Here is a 27,431-nt window from a genome sequence, read left to right as displayed (position 1 = left end):
AACATAGTAGGTTATGGGGGTCACTTGTCTGCCTCACCCACCAAACTGTAAGGTCCAGGAGGGCAGAGCCAGGTCTAATTCATCCCAGTCCCAAAGACTCAACACAGCTTCTGGAAGACACAGATATTCAGTATGTACTGAATGAACGAATGAATAAACGAATACAGAGATGTTGAAGGTACAATCCAAGGAAGCAGAGATTAAGTTGAATTAGACCAACTTTAGAGATTTTTTTTTACCATCGCATCAAAAAGAATAAAATACCTAGGAATAAACCTACCTAAGGAGACAAAAGACCTGTATTCTAAAAGCTATAAGATGCTGATGAAAGAAATCAAAGATGACGCAAACAGATGGAAAGATATACCATGTTCTTGGATTGGAAGAATCAATACTGTCAAAATGACTATACTACCCAAGGCAATCTACAGATTCAATGCAATCCCTATCAAATTACCAATGGCATTTTTCACAGAACTAGAACAAAAAATTTTAAATTTGTATGGAAACACAAAAGAACCCAAATAGCCAAAGCAATCCTGAGAAAGAAAAACGGAGATAGGGATTTACCTGGTGGCACAGTGGTTAAGAATCCTCCTGCCAATGCAGGGGACACGGTTTCGAGCCCTGCTCCAGGAAGATCCCACATGCCGCGGAGCAACTAAGCCCATGCGCCACAACTGCTGAGCCTGTGTGCCACAACACCTGAAGCCCACATGCCCAGAGCCCATGCTTCACAACAAGAGAAGCCACCGCAATGAGAAGCCCACACACCGCAACAAAGAGTAGCCCCTGCTTGCCACAACTAGAGAAAGCCCATGTGCAGCAATGAAGACCCAATACAGCCAAAAATTAATTAATTAATTAATTAACTAAAAAAAAGAAAAACAGAGCTGGAGGAATCAGGCTCCCTGACTTCAGACTATACTACAAAGCTCCAGTAATCAAAACAGTATGGTACTCATGCAAAAACAGAAATATAGATCAATGGAACAGGATAGAAAGCCCAGAAATAAACCTATGCACCTATGGTCAATTAATCTATGACAAAGGAAGCAAGAATATACAATGGAGAAAAGACAGTCTTTTCAATAAGTGGTGCTGGGAAAACTGGATAGCTACATGTAAAAGAATGAAGTTAGAACATTCTCTAACACCATATACAAAAATAAACTTAAAATGGATCAAAGACCTAAATGTAAGGCTGGACACTATAAAACTCTTAGAGGAAAACATAGGCAGAACACTCTTTGACATAAATTGCAGCAATATATTTTTTGATCCACCTTCTGCAGTAATGAAAATAAAAACAAAAATAAACAAATGGGACCTAATTAAACTTAAAAGCTTTTGCACAGCAAAGGAAACCATAAACAAAATGAAAAGACAACCCATACAATGGGAGAAAATATTTGCAAATGAAGCAACTGACAAGGGATTAATCTCCAAAATATATAAATAGCTCATGCAGCTCTCTGTCAAAAAAAAAAAAACAATCAAAAAATGGGCAGAAGATCTAAATAGACATTTCTCCAAAGAAGACATACAGATGGACAAAAAAAAACACATGAAAAGGTCCTCGATATCACTAATTATCAGACAAATGCAAATCAAAACTACAATGAGGTATCACCTCACACCAGTCAAAATGGCCATCATCAAAAAGTCCACAAACAGTAAATGCTGGAGTGTGTGGGGAGAAAAGGGAACCCTCCTACACTGTTGGTGGGAATGTAAATTGGTACAACCACTATGGAGAACAGTATGGAGTTTCCTTAAAAAAACTAAAAATAGAACTACCATATGATCCAGGAATCCTACTCCTGGGCATATACCTAGAGAAAGCCATAATTCGAAAAGATACATGCACCCCCAATGTTCATTGCAGCACTATTCACAACAGCCAAGACATGGAAGCAACCTAAATGTTGAGTGGATAAAGGAGTGGATAAAGAAGATGTGGTACATATATACAATGGAATATTACTCAGCCATAAAAAAAGAACAAAATAATGCCATTTGCAGCAACACTGGATGGACCTAGAGATGATCATACTAGGTGAAGTAAGTCAGACAGAGAAAGACAAATATCATATGATATCACTCATATGTAGAATCTAATTTTTAAAAGATGACATAAATGAACTTATTTACAAAACAGCAACAGACTCACAGATTTTGAAAACTTATGGTTACCAAAGGGGAAATGTGGCCGGGGGCGGGGAGGGATAAATTAGGAGCTTGGGATTAACATACACACACTATTATATATAAAATAGATAACCAACAAGTACCTACTGTACAGCACAGGGAACTCTACTCAACATTCTGTAATAACCTATATGGGAAAAGAATCTGAAAAAGAATGAATATATGTATATGTATACCTGAATCACTATGCTGTACACCTGAAAATGACACAACATTGTAAATCAGCTATATGCCAATAAAATTAAAAAAATAAAAAACAATGAGGCCCAGGACAGGGAAGTGACTCTCAGCTAGCAGATGTTCTGGAGCCAGAACCCAGTCTGCTGCCCCCTGGCTCTGCCCAGAAAGAATGGACGGCAGGATGAGTGGGCTGTGGAAGGACCTGAGGCCCTGCCCTAAATCCCCAGCCTCTCTAGGGGGCGGCAGCCAGGGGTGGCTGGCTGGTTCAGGTCTGGGGTCCCAGCCCTTACCAGGCCACATGGGGCATTCTGCAGCGTCACTGTGAAGGTGCCCGAGGAGCGGCTCTTGGCGAGGATGTACTGACACGTGGCAGGGAACGTGTAGCGGCGGCCATCAAAGGTCGTGAAGTGGATGTCGCCGGTCACTGAACACTCGGCTGAGGGGCAGAGAAAGGCAGCTAACCCAGGGGAGCTGCCCCACAGGGATTGCCTTGCCCTGCAGCTCTGAGCATGAAGAGAAGACGGCACCCTGTCCTCAGGTATCAGGGCAGTGTCTGGAGCCCTGCCCACCCCCCCCCCCCGCCCCAGGCCTGTCTGAAGGGAGATGCAGCCCTGCCCCGAGCATCTCCCTCTGACAGGAGACCAGGCTCCGAGCATGGAGACCAGTCTCGGTCCAGGCCCCCCACGCTCAGGAAGGAGCCCATGAAAAACCCTCCCTAACGGGGTGGAGCAAAACCCCTTAATCAGGCAAAGCAGCTCTGAGGAAATGAAAAGGGGCATGCTGAGCCAATGGAACTGAGTGACCGCCCCACGCCAGCAGCAGTCCTGGCCCCCAGAGCTTCCCTGCCCTAAAAGCTGTGGGACTGGTAGGGGGTAAGGTCCAAGATGGGGCCAGACATACCTGGGCAGACAGATGTGCTGCACAGCCACTTGCCCGCAGTGCATGTGCTGAATGAAACACAGAGACCAGGGGGGCAGGGGCTCAACCCTCCAGGACTAGGATAGATGTCGGAGGGTTGCAGGGTCTGCAGAGCTCCTCCCCGCCCTCAGTTTTCCCAGCTCTAAAATGGGTGATGGAGATTCTACCCATAGAGTGGATATAATGAGATCTCCTGACTCAGAGATGCTGAGTGAGCGCTCCCATGTGGTCAGGCTCCCAGATCCTGGAGGGGCAGCCCTGAGGGAAAGCCCCAGAAGTCACCGCCTCCCCCTTCCCCTCTCCCCAGCAGTGGACACGGACCAGGTGTTGCAGTCTTCTTTCACCACAGAACCAGTCGGGTACAGGGTCCCGTGGAACTCACAGGGACACTCAGCTGGTGCCACGCAGCCCCCATCCTCGAAGATCAGCCCTAGGGTGACAGCAAAGGCCCACTTAACTTACCTCCATTCTTGTTCACAACCCTTTCATGGCTCTCCAGGGCCTGTGAAAAACAGCACCTCATCCACACTCTTTCACCATCCAGCTCACTTTCAAACTTTCTCCTGTATAAATGCTTAATCCCCTCTGAGCAAATAACCCCACTTCCAGACCTTTCTCAGAGAACAACCCACCCCAAACAAAATGCATACTGACTAGCTTTTCCTCCCCGCCTCTCGAAAGCCTGTCACTGCATCTAGAACCAGCTTAGGTGCCACCTCCTCCAGGAAGCCTTCCCTGACAGTCTCTCTTCTTGAAATGAATCCCTATATCTCTTCTTGTCTGAACCGCTGAGCTGGTCCTCACCAGATTATGCCTCAGACTAGAGTCACGTGTGTAAGTGTCTTATCACAGCAACCTGATTTTGATCCCTAAAGTCAATGACTGTATCTTTATATTTTTTATCCTAACCCCCAGCCTAGCCACGTGAGCTGCACACTATAGATGTGCTGCAAATGTATACACCACGAAAACAGTATGTGGATGAATGTTTAAACAAATGCATGTGTGATAAATGAATAAATGAATGACTGACTGACTTGTCCTCATCTACACACCTTAAAAAGCTCAGTCCCAATGAAATTAAATACGCTGATGAACCTCTCAAGAGCCACAGTTCCGCCCCTACCCTCGCCTCCCTTAAGCCATCCATTCATTCATTTATTCACTTATTGTTTGATCCTTCCTTCATTCTGCAAACAAGCATCCTCTGAGCCCTTGCTCCATGCCCATCCGTGTCAGGCCAGGAAGAGGCTGACAGGCACCCACACCACCCCTCGCATACCGTCGGGGCAGTAGCAGCCATCCACACAGGTTATCTCGCTGTCCACGCAGGATGCCCGGGGCTGGCAGGAGGCGGGGCAGCAGGCGATGCACTCGTTGTAGATAAAGGCCTTCTCCTTGCAGCGCACCGCTTGCAAGGAAGGGAGCAGTATAGCCTGACAGCTCCCTTCTGGCCCCAGCTCTGCCTGGACCCACCCAGGACCCACCCCAAGCCCTGGGGTGGGGGGCGGGAGGGCTTTGATTTTCCTGATTCCCCTAGTCCCAGTGGGAGCACCAGGTGACCAGGAAATTAGTGAGAGCCTGGGAGACGCTGAGAGCCACCCTCATCTCACTCAGTGGCCCCTGGCCAGTCCCTCCCTCTCTGAGCCTCAGTTTTCCCATCTATCACATGCAGATGCAACCTTAGGGCTCAACGCTCTGATAACTGTGGTTCTCAGCAGGACAGGACATTGAGCTGAGGCCTGGGAATGCCACCCACAGCCCCAGGACAGAACTTGTTGGAATCCCTCCCTGCCCACCACCAGGCTGCACCTACTGCATGGCCGGAGCTGGTTCCTCCACCCCTGCAGGGGCTGACCTGCCTGGGCACATGCCCGGGCATACTCTGCCAGCGCCCGGCACCAGGTGGCTTCATCACCCGCTGATCTGTGCAGGGAAACCAAGGGTCACACTGGAGTGAGATCCACCCTGTAGCCAGCCCGCCAGCACCCGATAGAGACTGCCAGGGCTCAGGGCACCCCTCCTCGCCACACAGCTGGGAAAGGGAGCCAGGGAAGGCAGCTAGGTATACAGACCCCTAGGCTGGAGGCAGGAAACCTGGGCTCTAGTCTCAACATTGCCCCTGACTTATGTGACCCTGAGCGGGTCAGGCCCCATTCCTGGGCCTCAGCTGAATGGGGAAGGTCTGTCCTATGCAGATAAGAATTTCCGAGCTTTGGGAAACATATCTGTTAGGGTCTGGGATCATCAAGCTCAGTGGCCCACGTGATGAACTCCCACCCCAGACTGGGAGATGTCTCCCTTCAACCCAATACCGCCCGCCCCCCCGGCTCCCCACTCACTGGCAGAGATCGCTGGTACAGCTGGCCGTGAAGGGCAGAGGGCTGACATAGGCATGGCAGGCATCAAAGGGGGGCCGCAGCAGTGCCTCACAGCGGTCATACACACCCTGGGGCAAGGGCCAGGAGCCAGAGCTGGGGGCTGGCAGGGCCAGGTAAAGCCCTCCGACTTTGCCAGTCCCATACAGCACCCCAACTTGAGCCCGAGGGAGAGAAAGGGCCAGGTAGAGAGCAGACAGAAGGGGCATGGGCACCAACAACCCTGGGCCCCTGCAGCCAATGACTTCCCAAGAAGTAGAAGGAAACCAACCTAAGCCAGACACTAGGGTGGGGGTAGAGGCTGGAGTGGGGTGCTCTCCCCGGGATCCAGACCTGCATGGTTCCCAGGCTCTGCTGCAGGCATGGAGGGCGAGGCAGGGAGGAGGTCGTGGGCCCTGGAGGCTGGTTGGGGGCCTGTTCCTGCCAGCTGTGCACAAATTCAGCCACATCTTCCGTTAGCTTCCCTGTAGGGGAGAACCAGCATGACCACAGGTGGGGAGCCCGAGGGGAGGCAGATGGAGCCAAAGAGATGCCAAGAGGAAGGCAAGGAGTTGTAGAACCCAGCCTCGAGCTCCCATCCCAACCTGCATTTCCCTACGGAGCCGTTCTCCTGAAAAATCCGTGTGGTAAGAATAGTCAAGAATGCTCAAGACCCTGTGAGTTCCCTGGAGTAGCTCCCTGCTGCTCTAGACTCTGGAAAGCAACACCATGCAGTCGAAAGAGAATGAATGTGTGAGCCTGAACAAGCTCCCATACCGCTCTGAGCCCGAGTTTCCCCACATGTGAAACAGGGCCAAGAGTCCCCTTGTGAATTTATTGCAAGGACTATATGAGACCATGTGGGTCAAGTGTTCGGTGTGTTATGGCTGCTCAAAGGTGTCACTTCCCTTCTGGCCAGAGTCACCATGATGTGGCCGGAACCCTTCACTTTACCTTCTTGCCACTCCTGCTGGAGCCCTTCTCTTCCGGGCTCCCTCTAGCCCTCTGTGCCCTGCTGCCACCCCAGCCCCCTCCATCCCCCACTCACCTTCCAGGGTCAGTGCCACCTAGCAAAGTGCCCATTAGAGCCTCACACAACCCTAGCAGACATTCTCATCATGGCTGTTTTACAGATGAGGAAACTGAGGTCCAGAGAGGTTAAAAGATGCCTGAGGCCACACACTTGGAAGGGGCCCCTGGCCTCCCACTGGGTCTTTAGTGCCATGACCCCAGGGTTCGGTCTCAAGTCCCTTTTCACCCCTTCCAGCCTGACCTATCCCCCATCCCCACCAAAATCCCTTGGAGGCCACCTGCCCTGCACCTCACCATAGCTGGTCACCAGGTCGTCCTGGGGGTCGGCGTTGTTGTTCCCACACAGCCCATGGGTCCAGCCCAGGAACTCTGGGCTCATTTTAATGTAGACAGCCGAGGTGCCATCCCAGGCCAGCGTGAAGGCCGACTGATGCCGCACGAGGACATAGCCAGCGAGCCACTGCAGGCGCATGCTCCCCATCACGTGTGGCAGCTGGACCCTGCAGGGCACAGCCCAGAGCTTCAGGGCAACCACACCACCTCCACTAGCCCAGTCCCTTCACCAAAGGACCCACCATCCCCTACCTGAAGGACCCACCACGTACATAGAATCTGCCTCACCCCAAGGCCACTGGTACCACAGGGTGTGAGGTCCCTATTTTCCCTGCCCCTGGCTTCTTGGGTGCCTGGAAGTCCACAATCAGAAAGGGGTTCTTTTGTTTTCAGTTTTAAAGTTGCTTTTTAAAATTGCAATTTTCTGGGACTTCCCTGGTGGTCCAGTGGGTAGACTTCATGCTCCCAATGCAGGGGGCCCAGGTTCGATCCCTGGTCAGGGAAGTAGATCCCACATGCATGCTGCAACTAAGAGTTCGCATGCCACAACTAAGAGCCCACGTGCCGCAACTAAAGATCCTGCATGCTGCAACTAAAACATGCCGAAACAAAGATCCCGCGTGCCGCAACTAAGATCCAGTGCAGCCAAAATAAATAAATATACATACATATATTTTTTAAATAAAATAAAATTGCAATTTCCCTTGCTATCTGGAATCACAGTGAGGGCAATCATGGGATTTTGAGCACTAATAGTGGTGGCTTTTTATACCAAAGTTATTGATGTATCTTTTATTGACAGTGCTTCAATAAACAAAGTGCAGTTAGTAAAGTGAAAAATAAAATAAAATAAAATTGCAATTTCCCTGGCAGGGATAAATCTTAGAGTGACTGAATTTGCCAGTTCCTTTCTCCTAGACAGGAGAGGTGGTATAAACAGACATCTATTTTGCTTATATTTTTGGTGGGGAGCAAGAAAGGAGTAGGAAGAGAAAAGGAAAAAGGCAAGAGAGAAGACAAACAGGGAATGAAAGAAAAGATGCAGGGCTACAGCAATCTTGACACCTTCCCCATTTTACCAGCACAGGCTCGCCTAGCCAATCTGGAATTTGGCAAATTTCACCCAGCTGAAAATTAGGAGGAAGACAAATGAAGTGTCTAACCAGCCAAAGCTGGTACCAAAATATCCATCTACCAATGCTTCTTTCATAGGAGAAACCCTTGGGCCTTCACTTCTACACTCAGCCCCAGAAAGCTTGGTTACCCAGTTTCCTGGGCTGAAGCAGGAAATAAAAAAGGGGAGAAGGGTCAGTGCAGGAAGGTCCCCCTGACAACAACATGAAGTGGCAGTGGACAACAAGGGAAGGAAAGGCCAGTGAAGAAGAAATGCAAGAAAGATTTCAGGAAGGACCACAGTCTGGGGCCTTTTGGTGTAGGAAGCTGGGACTTCACCCCTCGAGTGGTCCCTCAGGCACCCCTGACATCCCAACAAGGTAAGTGACATGCAAAATGAGCCCAGGGCATCAGAAAAGGGTGAAAGTGTGCTCAGAATCTGCTCTGATGCTTCAACTATGTATGATACATTCAGGAAGATTTCCTTCAACTTGTGAAAGGAAAAAAAAAATTAAGCATGCTTATAGTGGTAAATTCTCAGCTATCTGGGAAACTGCTATTTGCCTGAAAACCCACTGTCTGGAAACCCACTGTCTAGAAATCCTGACAGTTCCAGAAAATTGTGAGGGACTCTTTCTGCAAACCCAGCTGACTAGAAACCCAGCTGGCCTGCCAGTATGCTTCTGCCCTGGTGTGCTGCTGTTTGCCCCCTGAAAACAATTTCCTTGAGGCTTGAGAAGGGAAGATGCTTACCCATCCACCACCACCCATGCCAGGGAGTAGGGGAGCTCAGGGCAGAAGATGTTACAGTTACCTTATGCCTCCATGGGTGACCTCCTTGGCCAGATGGATCTCCTGCTCACCCGCTAAGAAGAGGCTGACAGACCTGGAGCAGGTGTAGGGGTAAGAGCCACACTGCGGGTCGTTGTGCACCTGGTGGGGGAGAAGGGGCGGTTTGGAGGCCAGTGTGCAGATTCCTGCCGTACACCTGGCCCCGAGCTTCGGTTGTGGGCCCAGGGGCACCCTGTTGAGCTTCCACTAATGCCAACAGCCTGCCTGCTGCGTGCCAAGCTCGTTTCCTCTGTGATCTCTCCCAGTCCCCACAATACCACAGGAAGGTCAGAGCTCTCATCATCTGCATTTCAGAGAGGAGGCAACTGGTGCTCAGAGAGGTGAAGGGACACACAAAGCCAGGATTCTAATCCAAGTGTGCTGTCTTCCTACTTCTGGACTTTTCCGTTTATCCATCCCAGGTTATCCCATTGGATTGAAAGCCCAGTTACACACTCACACCATCTCACACTCGTACAAACCACACACACACACATCTCATATGTATATCACAGGGCACTCTCAAAGCACACACTATAAACACACACTCCTACCACAACCCTGGCAGATACAGCCTAGCCCTCCCCTGCACACACAGGCACACATGTCACTCCTGTGCTGCCTGTCACATACATGTCTCCTCTGCCCCCTGCTCAGACAGAACCTATACATCCAAGGCCATAAGACCCAAGGAGGGGATGGATGGGGTTCCCAGAGTTTAGGGAAAACTCTGAAAATGTCAATCTGCCAAATGTGGAAACCCGTCCCATGAGTGAGCAAACCTTCCACTAGGGGCTTCCCTGGTGGCGCAATGGTTCGGAATCCGCCTGTCAATGCAGGGGACAAGGGTTCGAGCCCTGGTCCGGGAAGATCCCACATGCCGCGGAGCAACTAAGTCCATGCCCCACAGCTACTGAACCTGTGCTCTAGAGCTCGCGAGCCACAACTACTGAGCCTGCGTGCCACAACTACTGAAGCCCGTGCGCCTAGAGCCTGTGCTCCGCAACAAGAGAAGCCACTGCAATGAGAAGCCCGCGCACCGCAACGAAGACCCAACGCAGCCATAAACAAACAAACAAACAAACAAACAAATAAACCTTCCACTAGATTATCATTAAATGTGGTTAAGCAGCCTGGAGCCATTTCAACTAAAAGTGGGACCTGTGAAAGCCATTCCATAGTCTAAATATTTTTCAAACTTTTGTGACCGTGACCCATAGTGAGAAATATATACACATACAAATAAAACAAAAGTTTTACAAATTAATATTACCACTATTAATGTGTAATGCATACCTTACGATATTTTCTATTTATAGTCTCTTTTTTCTTTCTTTCTTTTTTCTTTTTAGGCTGGTTATGACTCATTAAGTTCATTTCATAACCCATGAATGTGTGGCATCCCATTGGTCTAAGTAATTGTGACATATCCATCACGAAATGACACAGTCATGATATGTGATACCCATGATACCCCGAGGCAAAGCAGGGAGAGTTGGTCAGGGTTCCCTGTGCATCCAGGGCATAGCCCCCAGGCAGACTCTTGGCAGGTCTATGCCTGAGACAGAAGGGGCACACCCAGCTGGCAGAGGGGTGACACTGAGCACCGGGATCTCCCCTATTGGGGCTTCTCTGGTGGTGCAGTGGTTGAGAGTCTGCCTGCCGATGCAGGGGACACGGGTTCGTGCCCTGGTCCGGGAGGATCCTACATGCCGCGGAGCGGCTAGGCCCGTGAGCCATGGCCGCTGAGCCTGCACATCCGGAGCCTGTGCTCCGCAACGGGAGAGGCCACAACAGTGAGAGGCCCGCGTACTGCAAAAAAAAAAAGAAAAAGAAAAAAAAAAGAAAAAGAAACACAATGACAGGGTAATGATGCAGAACTTTGGTTCCACAGAAAGGAGCCCCTGAGCCCACTCAGGAGGTCAGAGCATGCAGAAAGCCTTCTTAGAGGAGATCACCCTAAAGTGAGTCATCCAGGACCTCTACCATTTCCTCTGTGGCACCATGCTCTTTCTTATCTAAGGTCTGTAGCATCCAGTGTTCCCTTGGCCTAGAATGTTCTCACATCCGCCCCCCCGACCCCTTCACTTGGCTAGCTCTAATTCATTCTTCAAATCCCAACTTAAATATCACTTCCTCCAGGAAGCCCTCCCTGATCACCATCCTTCCCAATAAGCAAGGTTAGGTTTCCATCACATGCTCTTCTAGCATTTGGAACTTCTCTATTGCACTCAGTTGCACTTGAAATGATTCATTTGACTTGACTTGATGTCTGTTTTCCCCATTAGACTATAAGTTCCATGAGGACAGAGACCACATCTGCATCTTTGTTCACAGAGCCAGCACCAGGCCTTGTGCCAGGAAAAGAGTATAATTACGCACTTATACTTATAATTACGCACTTAATAAATACTTGTTGAGTGAGAGACTAAGTGAATGAATGGCCAGGGGCAACCAGGAATGAGTGGGTGAGTGAGAACCGTGGAGCCCTCAGCTCCCTCGAGGCACAGACGCCCTGGGCAGGAGCTGGGAGGGGAAAGGAAGGTGCCAGCCTCTCTAACCATGACAAGTAGATCCCACAACAGCCCAGCCTTCAGGGCCTAGTGGCACCTTCCTAGACAGGCAGGGCAAGGAGAGCCTCACCTGGACTGAGAAGGTCTGCCCCTCGGGTTCGTGGTGCCCCACCAGGGTGTAGCTGCCCCTCCCAGACAGGTAGTAGTAGAGGCCATCAAATGTCTCCACGTGATGCTGTCCCCACGCCCGGCAGATGCTGTCCCGCTCAGGGCCGACATTGTACACTGAGCCAGAGAAAAAAGAAGCTGTCTGTGTAGCAGCCGTCGGCGCCGAGCCAGAGGCTGGTGGGTTCCAGCCCTGGCGGGGCCACCCCCACTCCCCTCTAGCCCAGAGCCCCACGTCTCAGGCCCGCAGATTTCCCTGTACCCACGGCCCCTCTCGGAGGTGGGATGGAGCCCAGACCCACCCATCTGGCAGCGTGGCCCAGTGGCATTGAAGCGTCTGCAGTCGCAGAAGGCCGGGTGCACACACTCACCCCCGTTGAAGCAGGAGAACAAGTCTGCAAGGGAGACAGAAGGCACCTTCCCATCAAGCCAAGATCGGCAGAACCCATCGAGGCTGGGACCCCAGGCCCCTGCCCTCCCAGAGTTACATGGAACTCAGATCCCCATCACAGGTAGCCCCAGCTTTCCTCAGTAGCTAGCTTTAATGGGGGCAGGAGTAGGGCACCTCAGACGGCTGCCCCGCCCCATCCCTAGCGGGCTGTGGGGTGGGGTCTCAGAGTACCTGCCTTCCGTATGTACCAAGTGGTCCCCAGGCCAGCCCCACCTAGGCCTTCAGCTTCCCAAGCTAAAAGTTCTTGGCCACCAGGCAAGGCAGGCAGAACTGCGAATATGCAGCATATGGGGTGAGCAGGGAGACTGGCCAGAGATCTTCATGTACTGCTCTTCCTCGCTGTTCCATAAGCTCAGGGAAAGAGTCCAGGGCATAAACCAAGTGAAGGGGAGGGGCCTCACATTTGGAATGTAGTGGAAAGGAAGGCCACAGAGGATGAGAGGACAAAGCAGAGTGTAGTGAAGGAAGGAGCCATGATGTGAGAGGAGGGGCCACAGACAGAGGCCAGATGAGGGGAGAGGCCACGGACACAGGACAGGTGAAGGGAGAGGCCATGGGCATAGGACAGGGCAAGGGGAGAGGCCACAGAAAGTAGAAAGAGGCTATAGACACAGGGTGACGTAGAGAGGGAAAAACAACCACTAAACAAGAAGCTCAGTCTCTCTGGAGTCAGATAGTGTGAGGCAGACAGCCGCAGAGCCATGGACATCAGGACAGGACACTTCCTCAGCCAGGAAGGAGAAAGCAGAGTGGAGCTGGAGGCTGGGGCTGGGGAGGGTGGAAAGAGACCCCATGCAAGGAAAAGAGGTCCCAGGAGGCCCTGAAAGGAGCCTGGGCCTGCGCTCCCAGGGCTTTCTGCAGGCCAGGGCCTCCCACGGGCCACAGGGATGGGGCACTTACAAGATGGTGCACATTTGGCCCGATGGAGTCGCCTCTCCCAGGAAGACATGGCCAAGGAGTCCAGGGCTTCAGCCTCCTTTTAAAGACAGGAGAAGGAAGAGAACGCAGTCAAGGGCTGACCTCAGGGAGCGCAGCCTTCCCGGCGGTCACAGCCCTTCCTGCCCCTCAGCTGGAGGGAGGCAGGCCCTTTGCCGCTTGGTGCCTCAGTCATCCCACTTCCCCAGACCCCCCTCTGAGAGGTCTGCAAGGCAGGATTTTCAGGCCTGCCCTAGGTCCGGAGGAGTGAGGCCTGGTTTACACCCTCCCAAGTGGCATCGTGGTGGCAGGCTGGGGAGGCCTGTAGCCTGAACACATCCGCTGCCCTCCATGCTCCAGTGTGTCGTCCCCCCTGCAACCACCTCCCCAGCTCCTTCCCTCCCTAGTAAACCTCTGTGTCCTCCGCAGCCCGGAACAAAACCCCCTTGTCTGGAGAACAAACACGACACCTCCTTACCACAGAAACCACATGGGGCAGAGCTAAGAAACAAAGGCAGCCCCTCACCCCAGGGCAGGGGAGCATCCCCCCGACCCCCCACCCAACATTTTGGACTCTTCTAAGAGTAAACACAGCGCCTCACACATCACCACTGGCTGTCCTCAGAACTCAGCTCTGAGTCAGGACTCTCTCCCTCATAGCACACATCCGAGGACACAGGCAAAGCCCTGTGAGACCCTATCTCCCAGACCAGAAGCCCCAGTGCACAGTCTCCAGAGATACAAAGCATCTGAAATCAGGACTGCCCGAACATCACGTGTGTTCAGTCACCACACGGCTAGCCGCCCTCTCAGGGCTCCAGCCCGAGGTGTCTAACGTGACGTCACCTGGGACTGGGACCCTGGGCACAGCAGGCTCCTCCCTCTCAGGACCTCAGCCCCCTCATTTGTACAACTTCCCGGACTGGGTGCCCGGTCCGGCCCAGGGATGGTGAACGGGAGCACGTGTTCTTGCTCACAGGGCCAGCGAGGCACAAACCACACTGAGGGTGCTTGTCTCACATGTTTTCTCCCTCACTGTCACCTCTGAGTCCCCAGGCTGAATCCCCAGCCTCTAGCAAAGGACAGGAAGCATGAAGAGCACCTGATCCCTGGAGCCCAACCCCAGCTCTTTGCACCTCCTGCAGGCACCCACCCCCTCCCCCTTCACTGTCCTGCTGACCCCCTCGGAGGTCACTGGCCCTCCTCGACCAGGTATCAGTGTTCTCACTCCCTGGTTCCTGGGTCCTCCCAGCTCTCCTTACCCTGTAGATCCAGGCTGAGCCCAAGGAGTCAGGCTTCCCACCCTGGTAGTAATCGGTCTCACGGGGCCTCAAAGACCACTGGCGATGGAAGAGAGCAGCCGGGGAAAGGCTCATCACCAACATCCCCCAGGCCCGAAGAGCTTAATTCAACTTGGTCCCCTCCTCGCCCCCCTCTCCCCAAGACGTGGCCCCTGAGATCGGCCTTGTGAGGGTAAGACAGCCTGTGCTGCAAAAAGTTGAGGTCATTTTCTGGAGAAGAATTTTAAAGCCTGTCCAAATGATTCATCTTCACTATAGATCAGGAGTTCTGAATCATTTTTATGAAATGAACCCCTCTGACAATCTAGTGAGGCTTATGGGCCCCTTCTTGGAATAAATGTTTCCAAATACATAATATAAAACATAAGATTATAGAGGAAATCAAACATATTGCAATGCAGTTATCAAATATTTTATAAAACTGGGTGACAGTAATATCTGTGCTTCTTTATTAGTACGTTAAATCACAAGACCAAGCAGCAGGCCGTATCACTGCCAGAATCTGGGGGCAGTGAGCATAAATGAGATCTGGAGACAGCAACAATGATTGCAAGGTGACAGGAAAATATCTGTGATTTCTACCGGTGACAGTCACAGACATTGCTATTATTCTGTGGTCTGTAGCCTCTAGTAATAATTAAAGGGAAGGCTAAATTTCAGTTCCATTGAGGAACAAACGCATTTTTCCCCCATCCAAGTTCATGGACTCCTGGTCTATACCATCAATTCTTTGGAGAATGGCTGAGCTCTATAGAGTGACGCAGCCCTGAAATGAAAGGTGGTGGGTGGTCTACTGGCCTGAGACCCCCCTCCCTCACTGAAGAGGGCACTCCAGGCAGAAGCCCTCAAAGGATCCCCAGGTTCACTTTCTAACTAGTAGCCTCATTCCTCCCCACCCTCCCCCAACTCCAGCAGCCTTAAAGGAGGGCCATTCTAACCCCTTGTTTGCTCTAAGGAGTAACGTGAGAAACCTACTGGGGTTGCCAGTAGGTTGGTCTAGATGCTTCCCCAAGGAAAAGAAGGGGAGGCCTACCCTGGAATCCAGCAAGGAAAGAAGCCCACTAGGGGAATGAGATGCTTGGGGAAGGATCATTACCCCACTAAAATACAGGGATTCCTGGGGTCTGGAGGGGCATTCATGACACGGGGGAACAGGCTGGCTCCATCCGGAGACCTTGCTCTGCTGTACCCTGAGGGCCCTGGCAAATCATTCACCTACCTCAATTTCCCCATCTATAAAAAGAATGATAAAAAAAAATTTAAATAAAATAAAAATAAATAAAAAGAGTGACGACATCATCTTTCAATTCAAACTGTACCTGACTGTGATTCTAAAACTTGGGGCCTGAGGAAATAGGCAAAAGAGAAAAAAAAAAAACCCATATAATCCAGACATTAGAAAATAAGCATGCCCTTAGTAGATGCAAACTATTAGATACAGAATAGATAACAGGGTCCTACTGTATAGAACAGGGAACTAACTATATTCAATATCCTAAGATAAACCATAATGGAAAAGAATATAAAAAAGAATATATATATATGTATAACTGAGTCTCTTTGCTGTACAGCAGAAATTAACACAACAGGGGCTTCCCTGGTGGCGCAGTGGTTGAGAGTCCACCTGCCGATGCAGGGGACACGGGTTTGTGCCCCGGTCTGGGAAGATCCCACATGCCGCAGAGCGGCTGGGCCCGTGAGCCATGGCTGCTGAGCCTGCGCATCCGGAGCCTGTGCTCCGCAACGGGAGAGGCCACAACAGTGAGAGGCCCGCGTACCGCAAAAAAAAAAAAAAGAAAGAAAAAAAAAAGAAATTAACACAACATTGTAAATCAACTACACTTCAATTAAAAAAAAAAAGAAAAGAAAAGAAGTATGAACCCTCCTACCTTGGGGTCTTCATATCTATTTCCAAAGGGCAGGTATTTGGGACACACTGTTTTCTATTATAAATGATGCTCCCATCCTACTGGCACAAGGAGCTCCCCACAGCTGATCCCCAGAGCCAGGGTGCGTGAATTGAGGCTCAAGATTCTCTGGGGGACCTGGCTTCAGGTGGGCTGAATTTGTAACATGTCCGTGGTTGTAGAAAGGAGACAAATGCAGGCCAGGATTAGAAAGAGAATTTGAGTCACCTGATCCAGAGACCGAAGAAGTTTGGCAAAGAGAGAAAACAAAGCACCACCTCTCCCTAATGCACGGAGGAGCTGGGGAGGGTAGGCAACACTGAATGGTCAAGACTCAGAGGATGGTAGTCAGGGATCTGTTTCTCAACCAACCCTTCCTTGCAAACCCCACCAGGTGGCCCGGTTTTTGTCTCTCCTCTCAAGGCAGCACTGCTGGGGCACTGCTCAGGGATGAAGAAGGGCCTCTGACAGGGTTTAGACCAGGCAGGGAAAAGAGACTCCACTCTCCCAAACTCTCACCTTCCTACTTTCACCAAGGGAAGGAAAGAGCTCAGCTGTCTCCTGATAGCACCTTTGTGCCCTCCTCCCCTAAAAAACAATTTTTAAATAAATAAATAAATACACTGGCTACAGGGCCCCAAGAGATTGGGAAAGTGGGAGTAGAGGTATCCTATAAATTTGCATACTTCACACACATTCTAGGAATCTTGTTTGTTCCCTCTGAATAACTGCAAAGACACCCTTCCTGCAACCTACAGAGCTCCCTGCCAGCCTCAAACCCAGAGAGAAATAAGCCCCTGCCCAGTGAATCCTCCCTTCCCCAGGCCTCCCCTTACCTGGCCTCCCATCACTGTTGTAGCATCCCCTATGGCAAGGATCGCCTCCTGATGGCTGTGGCTAGATGAGAAACAAGCCTGGCATGGGTGAGTGGATAGGAGTGGGCCATGCCTCCCCACCATCCCCAGGCCCATCTCACCCTCTGTGCTAACCCCTGGGGTCACCCATGCCAGGAATAAAGATGGAACCAGTGAGTGGGGCAGCCACAACCTCTTGTCTACTCACCTGGGATCCTGGGCTGGCTCAGGCTGCAGCTCTGCATTGCCCCAGGGTGTGGGTGCTGTGGCTGGGGAGGGGGATTACTCTCTACTCAAGCGATGCCTCCCACCACCCATTCCCCACCTGCTAGGAAGCCTCTCTCACACCCCATTCCCTCTCCCTGCAGCCTTCTCAAATCCTTTCTCCCCCTCCCTGGCGACTCTTCTCCAACAAGGGTCTCCCTCCTCCTTCCCACTCTCTGTGCCCCAGTTCTCTCTGGTTCCCCCCACTTGGGTCTCTTCCACTCTGCCCAGCTTGAGAGCCATTCCCCTGGTTGTGGCTGACCTTTCTTTCCTTCTGCGGTCCCTCTCCCCTGACCCACTCCCTGGCTGTCCCCCTGCCCTCCCTCAAACCTTCTTTCTTTCCTGCCTCTCTCCAACTTGCCCAGACCCGCCCCCCTAAACGTTCCCCCAGCCCCCTGGGGTCCCCTAGTCCACACCCGTCTCACCGAGAGACTGTAGCGGCAGGGACTCCCCTGCCGGCTCACTCCAGGGCAGCCAGACGCAAGCGACTAGCAGGCAGAACGCGGGCGCCGGGGCCCCCATAGGGGCACGCGGGGACTAGGAACCCTGAGCGAACGGCCGGGGACCCGAGCGCCTCTCCCGCGAAGGCAAGGTAACACCTACTCGTGGGAGGCCGCCGTCCCTCTCGCTCTCTTGCCCTGAGCTTCCCTTCGCCCCACCTCCCAGGCTCTTGGCTCCGCCCTGAGCTAGAGTGACAGGACTGCCCAGCTCATTACCATAATTTAGGTACCTGACCGGGGCCCCGCCTTTGCCCTTCTTGGCCTTAGGCTGCACCTCCCCAGGGGAGGCTGAATTCAGATCACTCAGCCCTAAGTCCCTTGGGGGAGCAAGGAGGCAGTCTGTGCAACTTCCAACATCCCTTGCTCCTCAGAGATCCCTGGCTCTGGAACCTGGGTTTCCGAAGCCCCTAACACCAGAGACCCAAGATGCTGGTATGAGTCTGGTCCTACGCACTCCTTTTACAAAGGTCCCGGGACATGCTACTCCATGGTCAGTGGCAGGCCAGGGCTCAGGCCTGTGGAGTCCTAGCCTGTGCTCCCACCACTCCCCACTACAGCCTCCTGAGTCCCCAAGTCCCCACCCTACCCCCAGTTTTGAGCACCTCTAGAGAATGGGTCATGCCTTAATCCTCTGTATGTCCAGCACTAGCTCAGGCCCCAGCTTGGGGAATGTTGACTGAGTGACAGAAGTGCCTCACGCTCCCATATTATTGTTCCCATCAAGGCCATACTTTGACAAAACAACTTTAATTTTGTGAACAAGATACCCTCTCTGTCCAGGGGGAATTTTAAAATGGTAGAAATGTAGGCCTGAGAACCTTGGGAAACTTTGTATCATTCACTTGGCCAACTAAGTGCTAGGACACCAACTAGATGCCAGGCCTTATAGATGATGATGATGATGACGATGACGATAGTGTTGACCTCCATAGGCCCCTGGGCAGGGGTATACATTTGGGATACATTCATTCATTCATCCATTCAACCATCCAACCATCCATTCAACCTCGCCACACATTGTTCTGGGAATAAAGTGGTAAATAAAGCACACATAGCTATCCCTGTTGTGGTCCGTGTGCAGGTTGGAAGAAGAATTTCCAGACACGAAGTATTTTAGAAAACAGTGAGTTTATAGAGAACAAAGAACAGAGTTAGTGAGGGACGCTGCCAATACAGCAGGCCAACTTCCTGATAGACCAAGGAGAGGCAACCCCCTTTGTGGGCTAGTAGCCAACTTTTATAGCCTGAAGACAAAGAAAAGTCTTGCTGGCAGGGTGGCATTAGGTGATTGGCCAGGGTGCTACAAGGTGGCTACCTGGTGAATATTTTACCTAATATGGGGTCAGGTGGGGGGTGAGGGGGGCTGTCCGGTTTAGATTAAGAGGGCCCATGTCAACAATTGCTATGGGAGCTCCATTAATTCCGAGTTTTTATCCTATGTCCTTGATGTAGGGTGTCCTTGATGTAGGGCTCCACAATCCCCACACGGGGTATTTGAAGCCATAGGGTTAGATGGGAAGATGAAGAGGAAAGAACAAAGGATGGAGCCTTAAAGAACACTGGTTAAGGAATGGGTGGAGGCAGGGCTGTCTTAGAGGAAACTTGAAAAAGAACATTCATGATGTAATAGGGAAGGACAAATCTGACTCCATATTGAAGGTGTTTAGTTTACTTTAACCTTTGTATTCTATTGCTTTTGCTACAAGTTAAGAATGTTGCCAATTGCCTGAAATATACAGGATAGCCCATTCTCAAGGCTCTGATCTTTAAAGGTATAACACTTTCCCATTCATATAGAAATAAAAAGTTTCAGAACAGAGAATAACATTTGTCTTGTTGGACCTTTATAGGAACATTGTGACCCAGACCTACCTGGAGGGCTATACCAACAAAGAATTCCAGCACCAAGAAGTTTGCAACCTCACCCCTTCCCCTTTCAGTATAAAAGAAGCTTGAATTCTAACTCGGGGAAAATGGTTCTTTGGGACACTAGTCCACCATGTTCTTGGTCTGCTGGCTTTAAAAATAAAGTTGCTGGGGAGGGGGAAGGGTAAGCTGGGACGAAGTGAGAAAGTGGCATGGACATATATACACTACCAAATGTAAAACAGTTAGCTAGTGGGAAGCAGCTGCATAGCCCATTGAGATCAGCTTGGTGCTTTGTGTCCACCTAGAGGGGTGGGATAGGGCGGATGGGAGGCAGGCACAAGAGGGAGGGGATATGGGGGTATATGTATGCATATAGCTTATTCACTTTGTTATACAGCAGAAACTAACACAACACTGTAAAGCAATTATACTCCAATAAAGATGTTAAAAAAAATAAAAAATAAAAATAAAGCTGCTGTTCCTTGCCCCAGCAACTCGTCTCACAATTTATTGGTCTGTTGTGCAGTGAGCAGTTCGAACTTGGACTCAGTAACAATGGGAGAGGAGAACCAGGACTCAGTTTTGTCCCTAAAACCAAGAGGGAAGCATTTAAAGAAGAGAGTCTGCAGGGGGCAGTGGTCATGTAAAAGAAGGATTGGGGTGCCAGTGGATGGCATTCCCCTCATAAGGGCATTTGCTGCTCTGCCTGGATTCTATATACGAAATAAATAGCCATATGACATAGTTACAAAATGCAGAAAATCAACAAAGTAAGTTGGAGGGGAATATATTTTGTGTGTCTTTCCTGGGCCTCTGAAAATCTCACAATTCTTTTATCTGTGACTTAACTAGTTAATATGAAGGGGAGAACATGGATGATATTTTAAGTTTCTTCTCCAGGAAGGATTTATATCCTAAACTAGGCAATAATTTAGCCCAAATAAAAATAGTCTGCTGACAAAACTTCAGCTATTGGTGGTGGGTTGCAAAGGAGGGGGTCTTTAGGTGCCTCTGAAGTTACAGTTGTTCACTGATTTGGGCTGCTGTCCACCTCCTGTCCCCTGTCCCTTGACATGGTGCAAACAGGGCAGGCCCTCACCCTGAGTTAAATCCAAGAACAAGCGCCATAATTAAAAATGCTCACTCTTTCCATTCACGTCTGTTTTTATTACCCCTCTCCTGGCCCCCTCTTTCCTCTCAGTCTGTCCCAGGCTTGGTTCATCATTATCTTTGCACCCCAGCCCTAGACCTAGGAGTCAAGCAAACTTTGGTTGAATTGAATCAAATGAACCAGATGGGGCCTGGGCCCTGGGCCCTGGGTAAAGGTCAGCTGTAAATCAGGATGTCATTGCCAGGCGCTTCTATGCTTCAGTGTGTGTGTGTGTGTGTGTGTGTGTGTGTGTGATTGGAGGGGAGCTAGGGAACGTGAGAGGGGAAGTCAGTTAAGAAGGGGCACTCCCACCCACTGGTTCAGGCTCCTGTGGGCCACAATAAAATGCAGCCCCAAGGAATTCACAACGAGAAGATGTCTTCCAAGTGGGAAAAACCCACGGAGGAATGCACACTGAAGGTGAGATGTCTGGCTGAGGGTGACAGACAGTTTCCTGAGATCCTTTCCCTCAACTGCGTGTGTTTGGGAGCCATTCCAAAAGCAGTGCCAGCCTCAGGTCAAACCACCGCTGCCATCATCACTGACACACACTCCACCCCATTTGCTCCAGGGCGTCAGTGAGAGACAACGCGATTCAGGCCATGGGCCTCCCGCCTCCCCGCGGCCCCGCCCCGCCCTCTCAGGCCCCGCCCCCGCCCTCCCAGGCCCCGCCTGTCAGGGTCGCCGCCTCTGCCGGCTCCGGGCAACCAAGCACCCCGCACCCGAAGGAGCTAGTTGTGTAGCAAGCGGTTCGATCTGGCTCAGCCATGGACCGGAAGGTGGCCCGAGAATTCCGGCACAAGGTCAGAGCTGCTAGGGGCCCCTCAAGCGCCCCGGACCCCGGAGTCCAGGGCGGAGTGGGTGGGAAGTGGACACCCTCGGCACCACCCCTCGCTTTCCCAGCAGGGCCTGGGGCTTTGGGTGGGCTGGGACCCCGAGGGTCATTTGGTTGCCAGCAGGGATCCCCAGTAAAATGAAGGAGGTGCACTGGGACTCCAGGTATAGGAACCACTAAACTGATCTCCTTAAAGTGTCCTTTCTCTTTCTGCGCTCTAGGTTTGGGATTTCCCTGGGGTTAGAATTCCTTCCAGTCTTGGTCTGAGACAAGATATTTCTCTGAGATAGCCCATAGTGGGCAAACCCCCTCCCTCCCGGTGCTCCCAGCTCTGGGCTGTTGGAACGTGTGAAGAGGGTTTGGGGTAGTGTCTGAGAGGTGAGGACTGGTGGAGAGGGGAAGTGGATGCTTCCTTCTGTCTTTTGACCTCAAAATTCCAGTTCGAAGCACTCCAGGCAGCCCCTCCCCACTTAAGGGCATTTCTGGCGGCCTGAGAAGTAGTTGAGGACCTGGGGCTGGCCAGGGGGCAGTGGGAGGAAGGGAGGAGGCTCAGGCAGTCAGCCAGAGCCTTCGGGCTCTCCCCTGGTGTGTCCCAGTGAGGGGCCTCATTGTTGGCCCGGGATCCTCAGAGACCATCACAGAAAGCTACTGGATTTCACCCAGGCTTTCCAGAACTGTTTCCAGAGCTGTGCAGGAGTCACTGAGGCCCTGAGGTCAAAGAGGACCATTTGAAGGGACCCAGTGGACCACCCCACCAGGCCTGAGGATGCCTCAGAGCCCAAGGATAAAGGCAGGGGTGTCTGGAGCTACCCACAGGCCCTGCCTGAGGGACGGGTGACAGTACCTTGAGGCCTGCCCAGAGGGGCAGCGTCTTTAGACCAAGCCAACCCCCTTCCCAGGCCTGAGGGGGCAAAGGTCAGGTAGGCAAGGTCAGTATGCTTAGCCCCTCTCTCGCCACACAGAGGCCCAGGGCAGCCCAAAGAGCCAGCCAGTGTGGAGGCCACAGGGGCTAAAAGCCAGGGGCTTGGGGCTAGGGGCCAACGGTCAGTTGTCCATTTAAGAAACATGTTTTGAGCACCCACTCTGTGCCAGACCCAGCCTGTGCCCTCAAATTGCTGGTCATGTGGGTGGGAGGCAGACCCTATACTAATAACTACCCACAACTGGGTGCTGAGTGTTGGAATCAAGGTTTGGTGGGGGAACAGAGAGAGCAGCTCATACTGGTGGAAGTCTTCTGAAAATGAGGCCTTGGGATTCCAAGGGTGAGAGATAACCGGAAGTTCCAGCAGGAGTCTGGGGGCTGGCAGATAGCAAGGGGAGTGTGAGACAGTGTTCACCAGCGCATCCTGTTGCAAAGGGACATGAGGGGAGAAATTTCAGCCGCTGAGGCCGTTTGGTGAGTGTAGATTTCAGACAACCCACGTTGAAAGAGCACAACTGCCCGTCCCCCACCCCAAGATGAATCAGGCTTGAATTTCAGTTTCCTGCCCCTGGGCTGAAAATAATGTCGGGTCCTCTTTTGTCTTCTCCTCATGGGGTACTTTTCTCTGCCTCTTTGAGAGAATTATATCTGGGGTCCCTGGTGTCTGACTCAGCCCCTGGGTTAGCCCCCATTCCTCTTCTACAGGCCCCATGGGCTCCAAAGGGCCTCAAGCCTGTGTGTTTCCACTGTCCTGCTCTTCCGCATCACAACAGTCATTACCTATTAATGTCCCTGTGTGAGCAGGCAGGGCATGCTGGGCAAGGCCGGGGCTGGACTTTGTGCCCTGTTGCTTCGGAGGGAGCAGCAACCTTCCCCTCCCAGGGTGGAGATCATCTAGGAACTGTGGAGAGAAGAGGAAGCAGCAGAGGAGAGACCTTGCCTGTTTATTGCTTTCTAAGATGTCCCTTCCTTAGTGTTTCAGAGCAACTTTACCCCTTGGGAATGGTTTGTAATCTAAGTAAATTCTTAGTCATTGGAGGTAACCTTTGAAAGGTAGTGTGTTGTCATGGAAAGTGCTGTGTGACCTGGAGCGAGTTATTAACCTCTCTGTGCCTCAGTTCTCCAATTTGTTAAATAGGGATAACAATAATATTTAACTAGTAAGTTTATTGTGAGTACTAGATGAGATCTACACATGTGTAGGAAGCTTAAATAGACCCTTTTACTTAGTGAAGCCTCAACAAATGTCCACTGTTGTCTATTGTCTGGAGTTAGGTAGAACTGGGGTCAAATCTCAATCCTGTCGCTCACTGCCTGTGAGACCTTGGGCAAGCGACTTCATCTCGCTGAGCTTTAGTTTCCTTAACTTTGCGATGAGGTTCATAGTGCTTACCCCACAGGACAGTTAGGATTAAATAGGAATTCAAACACTGGCTGCTCTGGTCATTTGGTAACCATTTGGTAAATGACCACACTGTTCCCAGCTGATACCTGCAGAGCATCCTGTTGGATGAGCCAACAGTCTCCAGGCCATTGAGCAGGGACTGTTGGGCTTGTGCAGTTTCGCCAAGGCCACCAGCAGACCAGCAGTACTTGCATGCTCTTCCCGGTCACAGCCTTGGAGTCAGGATACCAAGGGGAGGGGAGGGGGCAACAGAGACTAAGACTTCCACCCCAGAGAACCAGCTTTTCAAAAGAGGGCTGCCCCTGTGCTCACTGCATCTGCATGTTGCAGGAACTTGGCAACTCATTTGCTCAAAAAGTATTTACTGACTGTTCAGCAATCATGCATTTATGGGCATCTATACTGTACCCTGCCCAAAGCTAGGAATCTGGCAGAAGAGGTTGGGGGGATAAATAAGGTCAGAAAGAGCCTCTACATTCTAGGGATTTGCTAATCATTCATTCAGTCATTCATTCATGCATGCAATAAATATTGACTGAGCTACTCATATATGCGGGCAGTACTCTAACCATTGAATAACAAAGCAAAGTCTCTGCCCTCTTAGAGAGCACTTTCTAGTGGGGAAGACAGACAGTTAACAAGTAAACCAAAGTATCATATATGAAAGTATCATATAATGCCAAGTAGTAATGAATGCTATGAAAAAAATAAACTGGGGTGAGGGGATAAAGAGTGAGGAGATAGTACTTTTTATAGGACAGTCAGGAAAACCTCTCTGAAGAAGTGATATTTGAGCAAAGACATAAAAGAAATGAGGGAAGGAGCCATGGGGATATATGTAGAAGAGCATTCCAGGAAGAGGGAACAGCAAGTACAAAGGCCCTGAGGCGAGCATTTGCTTGCCTTCTTTAGGAACAGCAAGTAGGTTGGTGTTTCTGAGAAGAATTATGGAATGAAGAGTGGTAGGGGGTGGATCAGAGGGGTGGTGGAGTCCTGATAGGCCATACTCAGGATTTTGGGTTTTGTTCTAAGTGAGGGAAGTCAGCTGGGGAGTGACATGACTGAATTACATTTTAAAAGAATGGCTCTGACTGCTGGTAGAGAACAGACTGAGAGGGCCAAGGGTAGAAAAGGGACCCTCATAGGAGGCTTCTGAAGTAGCCCAGGGCACAGGGAGGGGAGGGGGGGTTGGACCAGGTGGAGTGGCCAGACCGAGGATACATGTTCAAGGTAGACCTGACAGACAGCCTTTGCTGATGGGACTGGCTGTGGGTGTGGAGAAAAAGGTATCAAGGGTGAGACTATGTGCTGGGAGGAGGAGCAGGTTGGTGGGGACAGAGTGGAAGGTGGTGGAAACCAAGAGCTCCATTTTGAATGTTTTATGTTTGAGATGCCTTTTAGATCTCCAAGTACAGAGGTGACTAAGAATGCCCTCTTGCACTCTTGGTGGGAATGTAAATTGATACAGCCACTATGGAGAACAGTATGGAGGTTCCTTAAAAAACTACAAATAGAACTACCATATGACCCAGCAGTCCCACTTCTGGGCATATACCCTGAGAAAACCATAATTCAAAAAGAGTCACGTACCACAATGTTCATTGCAGCTCTATTTACAATAGCCAGGACATGGAAGCAACCTAAGTGTCCATCGACAGATGAATGCATAAAGATGAGTGGCACATATGCACAATGGAATATTACTCAGCCATAAAAAGAAACGAAATTGAGTTATTTGTAGTGAGGTGGATGGATCTAGAGTCTGTCATACAGAGTGAAGTAAGTCAGAAAGAGAAAAACAAATACCGTATGCTAACACATATATACGGAATATAAAAAAAAAAAAAATGGTTCTGAAGAACCTAGGGGCAGGACTTGCATAAAGACGCAGATGTAGAGAATGGACTTGAGGACATGGGGATGGAGAAGGGTAAGCTGGGAGGAAGTGAGAGAGTGGCATGGACATATATAGACTACCAAGCGTAAAATAGATAGCTAGTGGGAAGGAGCCGCATAGCACAGGGAGATCAGCTCGGTGCTTTGTGACCACCTAGAGGGGTGGGATAGGGAGGTTGGGAGGGAGACGCAAGAGGGAGGAGATATGGGGACATATGTATACGTATAGCTGATTCACTTTGTTATAAAGCAGAAACTAACACACCATTGTAAAGCAATTATACTCCAATAAAGATGTTTAAAATATATATATATATATATATATATATATATTTAAAAAAGGAAGGCCATAGCTGTAGGAGTGTGAAAATCAGGGGAGAGGTCTGTGCTAGGATAAGCCTCAGTGAATCCTTGGGGGAATAGATGGTATTTAAACCCCAGAGACTGATGAGGTCACTTAGGGACACAGTGCAGGTGGAAAGAAGACCCAGAACAGAGCCCGGAGCACCACAATCTGTAGAGGAGAGGAAGAGGAGAAGAAACAGCAAGGAAGGCAGGAGAACCAGCAGAAGGAGGGAGTGATTGGCTGTGCCCAGCACTGGGTCAAATGCTACCAACTAGGTAGCATGACACGAGTCTCTTGAAAAGATGAAGGACAATAAAACATGGGTCAGATAAATCCAGTACTATCTGGGATGCACAACGTGAAGGCCTGGGCAGAAGCAGAGCTAGATCCACTCATCCCAGCAACATTTATGGCGGGTCCACTCTCTGAGAGCTGCTGAGAACATGGAATTTGCATTCATTTATTCTCACTTAGTTTAATTAACAAACACTTAGAACTTGCTACTTTCCAGGCACTGTTCTAAGTATTTAACAACTATTAACTCAATGAATAATTAAACAAACAATTTTTATTCTCTCATAGAATGATGAAGTCCTATGAGATACTTTTATCCCCATTTTACAGATGAGGAAACTGAAGCACAGAGACGTGCAAACTCAGATGGGGAAGGGACTTGTGGCCTCACTCCCCACCTTCCCCTAGGCCTGTGTCGGGACCAGATACAGATTAGTGAGAGACGGTCGGGTGAAGAAAGAAAGTCCGACACAGCTTGGTGAGTCCCGTGGCAGAGGTGGGGACAAAGTGCCATCCTGTGCACAGAGAATGACAGGACAGGCTTTGTGGGGGAGCCTGAGGAAAGGCTTGACCAAGGAGAGCTGGTATTTGAGGAGACTTGCAGGTGGAGGAAAAGCTCCAGAGGAGTACTTGCTGGTACTATTCAGTACAAATAGCTAAAGTTTCACACCAGCCACGGTCGCAGCAGGAAGCAGGTGGCTCATCCGAATGGGAGAATGAAGAGTTTTATGAAGGGACTGTATAAGGGGAAGGGCAGGGATGGCTGAGCTGACAAGGCGTGGTAACACAGCCTGGGAGGAGCAGCAGCTGGAGGCCAGGGGCTCCTGAAGGGGCAACGGAAGGGGGTTCCAGAGCAAGGGAGAGCATGG

The 27,431-nt window shown here is 50.7% G+C and overlaps 2 protein-coding genes across 3 annotated transcripts in view; one reads left to right on the top strand and one right to left on the bottom strand.

Moving 5' to 3' along the window:
* The window catches only part of OTOG (otogelin), a gene marked incomplete at both ends in the record, with an annotated part of 85,671 nt that extends 67,804 nt beyond the window's left edge, over positions 1-17,867 (bottom strand). The window contains 15 exons of the mRNA XM_082629378.1: positions 2,682-2,827; positions 3,292-3,338; positions 3,631-3,739; positions 4,592-4,720; positions 5,126-5,235; positions 5,652-5,758; positions 6,021-6,151; positions 6,993-7,198; positions 8,959-9,077; positions 11,619-11,773; positions 11,956-12,048; positions 13,005-13,080; positions 17,064-17,124; positions 17,290-17,350; positions 17,771-17,867. Of these exons, the coding sequence (XP_082485504.1) occupies positions 2,682-2,827; positions 3,292-3,338; positions 3,631-3,739; positions 4,592-4,720; positions 5,126-5,235; positions 5,652-5,758; positions 6,021-6,151; positions 6,993-7,198; positions 8,959-9,077; positions 11,619-11,773; positions 11,956-12,048; positions 13,005-13,080; positions 17,064-17,124; positions 17,290-17,350; positions 17,771-17,867 (1,647 nt within the window). The remainder of the gene's footprint in view (positions 1-2,681; positions 2,828-3,291; positions 3,339-3,630; positions 3,740-4,591; positions 4,721-5,125; positions 5,236-5,651; positions 5,759-6,020; positions 6,152-6,992; positions 7,199-8,958; positions 9,078-11,618; positions 11,774-11,955; positions 12,049-13,004; positions 13,081-17,063; positions 17,125-17,289; positions 17,351-17,770) is intronic.
* A 3,696-nt stretch (positions 17,868-21,563) lies between these two features.
* Positions 21,564-27,431, top strand: part of USH1C (USH1 protein network component harmonin) — a gene marked incomplete at its 3' end in the record, with an annotated part of 51,001 nt that continues 45,133 nt past the window's right edge. For both annotated transcript variants that reach the window (XM_082628668.1, XM_082628669.1), the window contains exon 1: positions 21,564-21,667. In XM_082628668.1, coding sequence (XP_082484794.1) covers positions 21,632-21,667 — 36 coding nt within the window. In that variant the 5' untranslated portion in view covers positions 21,564-21,631. The remainder of the gene's footprint in view (positions 21,668-27,431) is intronic.

Source organism: Mesoplodon mirus (genome assembly GCF_964341445.2).
Source record: "Mesoplodon mirus genome assembly, chromosome: 7".
In the NCBI taxonomy this organism is placed as follows: Eukaryota; Metazoa; Chordata; class Mammalia; order Artiodactyla; family Ziphiidae; genus Mesoplodon; species Mesoplodon mirus.
The sequence above is the reverse complement of the archived record's forward strand: the minus strand, read 5'-3'. Positions and strand labels throughout refer to the sequence as shown.